Raw genomic sequence first — 9,928 nt, forward strand, 5'->3', positions numbered from 1 at the left:
TCAACAATTTCTCAACTTGAATATTACCCTAATCCTTTGAAAAAATGTTTGAAAAATTATTGCATTTTAGTATTTTTCAAACGTTTGTGTTTATTGGGTCTGCTCGTAGTGGATTTCATACTTCCCAATAAACACAGGATGAGCGTTTTTCAAATGCAACAACTTTTCAGTTTGAGGGTAAATATAATTTTCAACATAAATTCAACTTGACTTGAAATAGCTCATTTTCAATACATCTTCAAATTGTTTGCGAATTACTTCCAATTTGCCAAAATGTTGACGAAATCTTTGAAAAGGTTTTGAAGATAATACGAGAAAACTTTGACAAAACACTACCCTAAAATGCAACGAAAAAACCATGTGGTTTTCAATACTTATTTGTGCAACGAAGTTCGTGGTCAATTGCAAGAAATAAAAACAAGTATATAGGCCGTAAGTTCGGCCAGGCCGAATCTTATGTACCCTCCACCATGGATTGCGTAGAAACTTCTACGATAGACTGTCATCCACAAATTTCAACTCACATGGTTGTTAAATATCAATGGTACCACCACGTACCAAATTTCAACCAGATCGGATGAATTTTGCTTCTCCAAAAGGCACCGGAGGTCAAATCTGTGGATCGGTTTATATGGGAGCTATATATTACTATGGACTGATAGGAACCAATTCCTGCATGGTTGTTCGATACCCTATACTAACATACCGTACCAAATTTCAACCGAATGGGAAGAATTTTGCTCTTCCAAGGTGCTCCGGAGTTCAAATCTGGGGATGGGTTTATATGAGGCCTATATATAATTATGGACCGATATCGACCAATTTTTGCATGGGTGTTTGAGGCCATATATTAACATCACGTATCAAATTTCAACTGAATCAGATGAATTTTGGTCTTCTAAGAGGCTCCGGAGGTCAAATCTGGTGATCGGTTTATATGGGGGCTATATATAATTATGGACCGATATGGACCAATTTTCGCATAGTTGTTAGAGACCATATACTAACACCATGTACCAAATTTCAGCCGTATCGGATGAAATTTGCTTCTCTTAGAGGCTCCGCAATCCAAATCGGGGGATCGGTTTATATGGGGGCTATATATAATTATGGACCGATATGGACCAATTTTCGCATAGTTGTTAGAGACCATATACTAACACCATGTACCAAATTTCAGCCGTATCGGATGAAATTTGCTTCTCTTAGAGGCTCCGCAAGCCAAATCGGGGGATCGGTTTATATGGGGGCTATATATAATTATGGACCGATGTGAACCAATTTTTGCATGGTTGTTTGAGACCATATACTAACACCATGTGCCAAATTTCAGCCGGATCGTATGAAATTTGCTTCTCTTAGAGGCTCCGCAAGCCAAATCGGGGGATCGGTTTATATGGGGGCTATATATAATTATGGACCGATATGAACCAATTTTTGCATGGTTGTTAGAGACCATATACTAACACCATGTGCCAAATTTCAGCCGGATCGGATGAAAATTGTTTTTCTTAGAGGCTCTGGAAGCCAAATCGGGGGATTGGTTTATATGGGGGCTATATATAATTATGGACCGATGTCGACCATTTTTGCATGGTTGTTAGAGACCATATAGTAACACCATGTACTAAATTTCAGCCGGATCGGATGAAATTTGCTTCTCTTAGAGGACTCGTAAGCCAATTTTGGGGGTCCGTTTATATGGGGGCTATACGTAAAAGTGGACCGATATGGCCCATTTGCAATACCATCCGACCTACATCAATAACAACTACTTGTGCCAAGTTTCAAGTAGATAGCTTGTTTCGTTAGGAAGTTAGCGTGATTTCAACAGACGGACGGACGGACGGACGGACATCGACTCAGGATTTCACCACGACCCAGAATATATATACTTTATGGGGTCTTAGAGCAATATTTCGATGTGTTACAAACGGAATGACAAAGTTAATATACCCCCCCCCATCCTATGGTGGAGGGTATAAAAATGGAAAATTTTAGACAAATAACCAAATAGTTTATAAAAATAGGAAAGTGAAAATAAAAAATGAAATAAAACTTTAAGGAAGTCACTAAATGTATATCTCTTTGCAGAAAACTAAAATTATGGATTCTACGTTCTTGAAAACATTAAAAAGCTGACCGATGAAAAGATGGTGGACAATTAACTGGAACTGCTTCAAATAGTTTGTAATAATTGGTACGTCAATATGAAAAATTAAATCAACACTTTAGAGAAGTCACTTAATTTAAATCTCTTTGCAGAAAACTAAAATCTTTGGATGCTACATTCTTGCAAACATTAAGAAGCTGACCAATGAAAAATAAGTGGCTTATCGACAAGAAAAAGTTTCCAGAAACATTACAAGTGCAACCAATTAAAATTGTTAAACAACAAATTGTTGAAATCAACAACTTCTGGATGAAAATGTGCATCACATCGTCAGTTTAATTCATATGCTATTATCAGTTTAAAATGGATATTTTGTGAATTCCTTCTGCTGGAAATCAATTCTAACACGCGGACCAGTACGTTCCTAATTTCAAATTACCCGTATGTTAATAAAAGGAAGGAACCAAAAAGAAGGAAATCGAATTATCAATGCAAAAGTAAAAGTGTTTACTAATAATGTTTAAGATATTTAAAGTTTTGTTGTTTGTTTTGTTTTTTTGTTCTTATTTGTTGATATGTTTAATAAGATTATTATTTATCAATTGGTATTGTAGTGTAGTGTATTATTATATATTTTATTTTGATGAAAATGAATAAATTATACAAAATTCATAGAATTTTGGCTTTGACTTTCAATTTGAAGTGGGGATATCATTCATACAAATTTAGGTTGAAAAGTATTTGCAACGATGTTAATTTTGAATTTGACTCGCATCGAAAATTGTTTGACAAATTATTGAGTAGCGATGCATTTCAATTTGAGGATAACACTTGAGATATTATTGCTAATGTGTTGAATTTCACTGTTGAGGGTAATGTCTGTTTTTTGTTGAGAACGCGATTTTCTCAACAATTTCTCAACTTGAATATTACCCTAATCCTTTGAAAAAATGTTTGAAAATTTGTTGAAATTTAGCATTTTTCAAACGTTTGTGTTTATTGGGAATACTTTTCAACCTAAATTTGTATGAATGATATCCCCACTTCAAATTGAAAGTCAAAGCCAAAATTCTATGAATTTTGTATAATTTATTCATTTTCATCAAAATAAAATATATAGTAATACACTACACTACAATACCAATTGATAAATAATAATCTTATTAAACATATCAACAAATAAGAACAAAAAAACAAAACAAACAACAAAACTTTAAATATCTTAAACATTATTAGTAAACACTTTTACTTTTGCATTGATAATTCGATTTCCTTCTTTTTGGTTCCTTCCTTTTATTAACATGCGGGTAATTTGAAATTAGGAACGTACTGGACCGCGTGTTAGAATTGATTTCCAGCAGAAGGAATTCACAAAATATCCATTTTAAACTGATCCAGAAGTGGTTGATTTCAACAATTTGTTGTTTAACAATTTTAATTGGTTGCACTTGTAATGTTTCTGGAAACTTTTTCTTGTCGAGAAGCCACTTATTTTTCATTGGTCAGCTTCTTAATGTTTGCAAGAATGTAGCATCCAAAGATTTTAGTTTTCTGCAAAGAGATTTAAATTAAGTGACTTCTCTAAAGTATTGATTTAATTTTTCATATTGACGTACCAATTATTACAAACTATTTGAAGCAGTTCCAGTTAATTGTCCACCATCTTTTCATCGGTCAGCTTTTTAATGTTTTCAAGAACGTAGAATCCATAATTTTAGTTTTCTGCAAAGAGATATACATTTAGTGACTTCCTTAAAGTTTTATTTCATTTTTTATTTTCACTTTCCTATTTTTATAAACTATTTGGTTATTTGTCTAAAATTTTCCATTTTTATACCCTCCACCATAGGATGGGGGTATATTAACTTTGTCATTCCGTTTGTAACACATCGAAATATTGCTCTAAGACCCCATAAAGTATATATATTCTGGGTCGTGGTGAAATTCTGAGTCGATCTAAGCATGTCCGTCCGTCCGTCCGTCTGTCCGTCTGTCCGGCTGTCCGTCCGTCTGTGGAAATCACGCTAACTTCCGAACGAAACAAGCTATCGACTTCAAACTTGGCACAAGTAGTTGTTATTGATGTAGGTCGGATGGTATTTAAAATCGGCCATATCGGACCACGTTTACGTATAGCCCCCATATAAACCGATCCCCAAATTTGGCTTGGGGAGCCTCCCGGAGCAGCAAAATTCATCCGATCCGGTTGAAATTTGGTACCTGATGTTAGTATACGGCCTCTAACAACCATGCAAAAATTGGTCCATATCGGTCCATAATTATATATAGCTCCCATATAAACCGATCCCCAGATTTGACCTCCGGAGCCTCTTGGAGGGGAAAAATTCATCCGATCCGGTTGAAATGTGGTACCTGATGTTAGTATACGGTCTCTAACAACCATGCAAAAATTGGTCCATATCGGTCCATAATTATATATAGCAAAAGTCATCCGATGCGGTTCAAATTTGGTACATTTTGTCAATATATGGCCTCTAACAGCCATGTAAAAATTGGTCAATATCGGTCTTTAGTTATATATAGCCGATGACTTATTACACAAAAATTGGTCCATATCGCCAAAAATAATCTACCAAAACTTTATTTCCATAGAAAATTTTGTCAAATTTTATTACTATAGAAAGTTGTGTCAAATTTCATTTCTATAGAAAGTTTTGTCAAACGGCTATTTCTATAGAAATGTTTGTCAAAATTTTATTTCCATAGAAAGTTTTGTCAAAATTTTATTTTTATAGAAAATTTTGTAAAAAATTTATTTCTGTAGAAAATTTTGTCAACATTTTATTTCTGTACAAAATTTTGTCAACATTTTACTTCCATAGAAAATTTTGTCAGCATTTTATTTCTATAGAAAATTTTGTCAAGTTTTTATTTCTATAGAAAATTTTGTCAAAATTTTATTTCTATAGCAAATTTTGTCAAGTTTTCATTTGTGTAGAAAATTTTGTCAAACTATATTATATACGTATTTAATCGGCCTTTTTTGTTTAATATATACCCCGTATGGGCTAACTTACAATTTAGAAGACAGTGTTAAAAAGTTTTACGATACCTTGCCATCGGCAAGTGTTATCGCAACCCAAGTAATTCGATTGTGGATGACAGCCTTTAGTAGAAGTTCCTACGCAATCCATGGTGGAGGGTACATAAGATTCGGCCTGGCCGAACTTACGGCCGTATATACTTGTTTTTATTTCTTGCAATTGACCACGAACTTCTTTTTTTTTTTTTTTTTCGGATTTAGATTCCACGTTTGTGGGGTTGGTCGAATACCTAGTATTCATACACCAGTACTGGTTATCGCATTTGCGCATATCTCCGACAAACTTTTCTATAAGTTGATGTTGTTTATATTAATAAAACTGATAAGTTCGTTTAAGTCGGCAGTCTTCGCATTTTTCAGTAATGTTGGTAAGTTGGAGAATTTTTTAAAGATGATGTAGTTCTTTCTGGTTTGTTCAAATTTGTTGCAGTGAAAGATGAGATGGTGTTCGTTTTCAAGAGCGTTACAAGTTTCGCATATGTTGCTATCAATTAGTCTCATATTAAAAAGGAAATGTTTAGAGTATGTATGACCGGAGAGTAATCTGTTTATCAGTTTAATGCTTGGAGGTGTTAATGAAGAGTCTTTATACCATGGATTTTTTGGTGGCTCGTTGAAAAATTGGTAGAAGTATGTTCCTTTGTGAAGAGATATACTTTGATATTCTTCTTTCCATTCTTTCCATAGACAATCTTTAATGGCATGTTGGGCATCTTTTATTGAAAAATTTGAGTTAATTATGGAGCCATCTGTTGCTGCGTGTTTGGCGTAGTAATCTGCCAGTTCATTAGGTTGGATTCCTACATGAGAAGGAGTCCAGACTATTACTATTTGCGATAGTGAGGAGTTGTTAACTTTATTAATTATATCATTAATCATATAATTGTGGGCAGTATTGTTTCTCATGAGAATGCAAGCATTTTTGCTGTCAGTGAAAATTGCAGCTTTATCAATCCCGTCTTCAATAATGATGTCGATGGCTTTGTTGAGAGCATGTAGTTCGCCAGTGAGAGAAGACACTTTAGCTTGTATTTGAAAAAGAAAGTTTTCATTTGTAGAAATGTTACAGGCAGCACAGCCCGTTGAGTTTTCGTTGACAGAAGCATCAGTCGCCCATATGCAATATCCTTCTCCCTTAAGTTCATTCATTTCTTTCCTGTACAGAGCTAATAGACAGGTTGAATTGTAGGTGTTTTTATTGAATGGAAAAACATTTAACCGTATTTGTATTTTTGAGGATGCAGGTATGTAGTTGTTTACTTTAGTTTGGTCTAGAATATTTTTGAATTTTAGGTAGACCATACCCATACTAGTATTTTTTGAGACTTTGCCTGTTATGTGCTCATAAAGTTTTACATTGTATATCTTTAAATTTAACAGTTCTTTGGCCGCCAAGTACTGCGCTCTTTGCTTTGGTGGAGTTATACCAGCTAGTGCATAAACTATATGCGTCGGAGTATCTTTCGTTAGACCCATGTTCCTCTTGAGAATTTGGTTTTGGAAGCTTCTAATTTTTGTATCCAGATATTTTGGAGCATTTGCCATTGAAGATACCAGATATTCTGTTTTGGAGAAAATAATAGACTTTGTCACATTATTGGCAATGGTTGGATGCAGTCCATTGTTCAGTGACGTCAACATTTTGAGGGCGTTGAGAGATGACTTGCATGATGATGAAACATCATTAAAATGATCTCTGAGTGACAGGCTGTTATTTATTGTTCTTCCAAGGAATTTGATTGAATTTAGAGGACGTATTAGTCTACCCCCAAGGGAGATTAGCGGAATGTTCCTGGCTCCTTTGGCAACGTACATCACAGCAGTTTTTTCAATGTTTACTTGCAATTTTAGTTGTTTTAAAAGCGAGTTGAACTCTAAAGCTTTGTTTTGCAGTATGCTTGTTGCATTATTAAACTCCTTTGCGTGGCTTAAGATTATAAAATCGTCCGCGAATTGGTATATATCCGTATTCTCATCTGCAACTCCATGGAGACCCAGTGTGTATATGTTGAATAAAGTTGGGCTTAGACAGCTACCTTGTGGAATGCCATTGAATATGTCTATACTGTTTTTACCCATGATGAGAGTTCTCCTGCTGAGAAATGAATGAATCCAAGCTATGATGTGTTGGGGAAAATTCAGATTCAGCATTATGTTTGTAAGAATATTGATGTCAACACACTCATATGCCGTTGATACATCAAGTGTCATGATAATAGTTTTTTCGCCTTTTTCCTTGTATACTGATATTGAGTGTAGCAAGTCATTAACACATGAAGCCGCAGATTTATGTTTTTGATATGCGTAGGATCTGTGTGGCAAAACATTATTTTTAATCAAAAAATCGTTTAGTCTATTTTTCATCATTAGATTTAGGATTTTTAACAAAACTGGTAATAGAGCAATAGGTCTAAAATTTGTTATATCTGTAAGATCTTTGCCTCTTTTCGGAATTGGGATTATTTTAATTTTCCTCCACTCTTCATTAATTTCACATTTTGCCCATGCTTTATTTAATGCAGTAAGTAAGTTGCGTTTTGCCTCCTCAGAGAGATTTTTAACCATTTCGTAGGTGATTCCGTCGAGACCTGCCGCTGATGGTTTATTTTTCTCCTTCAGGATCTTGAAAAACTCCAATAAGGTGAAATCTTCAGTAACTTCAAAGTGATCTAGTCTTGTGTGAGAAGTAATATTGTTTGGAATTTTCTCCATAAGGTTGTTTAAGAATTTATTATTGTTGTCTTCACTCCAGTTGGAGGATGTGTCAGTAAAGGAATAGTTTTTGCATCCTCGTACAAACTTGAAAAGTGACTTGGAGTTTGGATTTGTATTCAGGTGATCAATCTTTGATGTAAATGATTTCCTCTTTGCAAATTTAATTGCATTTCTGAGATTCGCTATCGCTTGTTGAAGATTTTCTGCATTTGAGCTGCTTTTGCAAAAATCAAAACGTTTTTGCGCTGCCTGACGTAAACGATATAGTCTTTCTACCGAATCATTCCACCACGCCTTGGGTGTTCTTTTAGGGGTTGTCTTAAAAGTAGCGTTTTCAATTTCGATTTTAAGTGACATGTGAATTTCGTCAACGTCGGTGGAGAAAACCAACTGATTTAGGTTTTTTAGGAGTTTTGCTTTAGAGAGAAAATTTCTGTTTTTTATGGAGTTTTCTTGACATGTAATTTGAATTGGGAAATGATGGCTGCCCCCCAGTGTAGTGTTTATGACTTTCCATGTTAAAGATAGGTAAGTGTTTGTAAAGGATAGGTCTAAGACCGATCCTGACATTTCTGCCAAGTCTCTTTTGAACGTTATGTCACCATTGTTGAGGCATCTGAAAACAGAGCCCTCAAAAATTTTCTGAACCAATTTACCGCGAACGGAATCCAAACTGTCGCCAAAAATTTTTGATCTGGCATTGAAATCGCCACATATGAAAACATTTGGTTTGTTTTCAAAAAGAAATATGAGTTTTTCAAGTTCATTTTTTAAAATTGCAGTTTGTATGGAATGAGGAAAGTATACCGACACAAGTGTAATATTAGTTGTAAGGTTGGTGGTTTCACATATCAAGATGTCCAAATTAGTATCAAATTTAATTTTCTTAAACTTTATTTCTTTTTTGAGGCATATCGCGACACCCCCGTAGTTATCATTCCTCTTCTTTGAAATAATGTTATAATTTGTTAATTTAGATTGAGTATCCTTTCCTTCATAGTTAAAAATTTCACTTAATAGACATATATCAATTTGTAATTTGTTGAGATAGAAATCTAGAAGATTCTTATTTTTATTAAGACTCTGTATATTGTATTGAAGTAGATTTACCATGATTAGATTGAGATGTATGTGCATTTGAATTTGCTGATGTGCTATTTATGGCTTTTTGAAAGAAATTTAAAGCAGAAAGTCCTTCTTGACAGTTTGCTGCTGTAAGAATTGCTGACATTTGTTGAGTGAAAGTTGAGACTAACTTTTCCAGTTCAGAGACTTTCGAAAAACTTTCATGTCGAAAAACTGATTTGGAGGGGAGTTTTATATCCGGTTCCGCAGAAGGCAAGAATCTTTTGGGAGAAGCTGCGGCTATTTTGCTGTATTTAATTCTTGTGATTTTTCTGTTTATTTCTTCTGTTATAGATTTGGTTGGAGTTTTGTTTTTCATAGATATTGAAGGATATTCGTTTTCGTATTGCGGCTCATCAAGAATAGCGTAATAGTTTGAAGTTGTTTGTTTTTGAAGACATTCTTTTCTTGACAGATTGGAAAGAGCCATTAATTGTCTGATGTTTTTTTCATCTTTGTATTTGTAGCACTTATCAGAATCCATTGCATTATGGTCATTTTGATTGCAGAGAATGCATCTGGGAGTGAGACAAATAGTTTGGCATTTAATTGTGGACATGCAGAGAGAGCATTTGACGTCTAAGCAGCTGTTTGGGCAAATAATGTTTTGACCGCAAAGTAAACAACGTTTCCTTGAGCGACATCTGTTCGCAATGTGGCCTAACCTACCGCAGTTTTTGCATAGCCGTACTTGCGGAACGTATAACTCGGTTGCAGTGATGGTGTTAAACATATAAATCTCCTTTACAAGAGTATCCGATATCAAGCCAATTTTAATAGTTTCTGATGGTACATACCTGCCATTCTCATTTTTGATTTTAAATCTCTCGATTGATACTGTATCGAATTTGTTTTCTGGATTGATCACAATTTCATTAACAATTTCTTCACCAGTGAATTGAGTTGGCACA

General features: G+C 34.5%; 1 protein-coding gene across 1 annotated transcript; it reads right to left on the reverse strand.

Moving 5' to 3' along the window:
- Positions 1 to 5,465: 5,465 nt before the first annotated feature.
- Positions 5,466 to 8,249, reverse strand: LOC142233343 (uncharacterized). The gene has a single exon (XM_075304245.1). It carries the CDS (start codon positions 8,247 to 8,249, stop codon positions 5,466 to 5,468), a length of 2,784 nt encoding a protein of 927 aa, XP_075160360.1.
- Positions 8,250 to 9,928: the final 1,679 nt, after the last annotated feature.

Source organism: Haematobia irritans, chromosome 1 (assembly GCF_050003625.1).
Source record: "Haematobia irritans isolate KBUSLIRL chromosome 1, ASM5000362v1, whole genome shotgun sequence".
NCBI lineage: Eukaryota > Metazoa > Arthropoda > Insecta > Diptera > Muscidae > Haematobia > Haematobia irritans.

Bases quoted from the DNA above. Each gene is read 5' to 3' on its own strand.
- LOC142233343 (XM_075304245.1), bottom strand. From the start codon at position 8,249: ATGTCACTTAAAATCGAAATTGAAAACGCTACTTTTAAGACAACCCCT.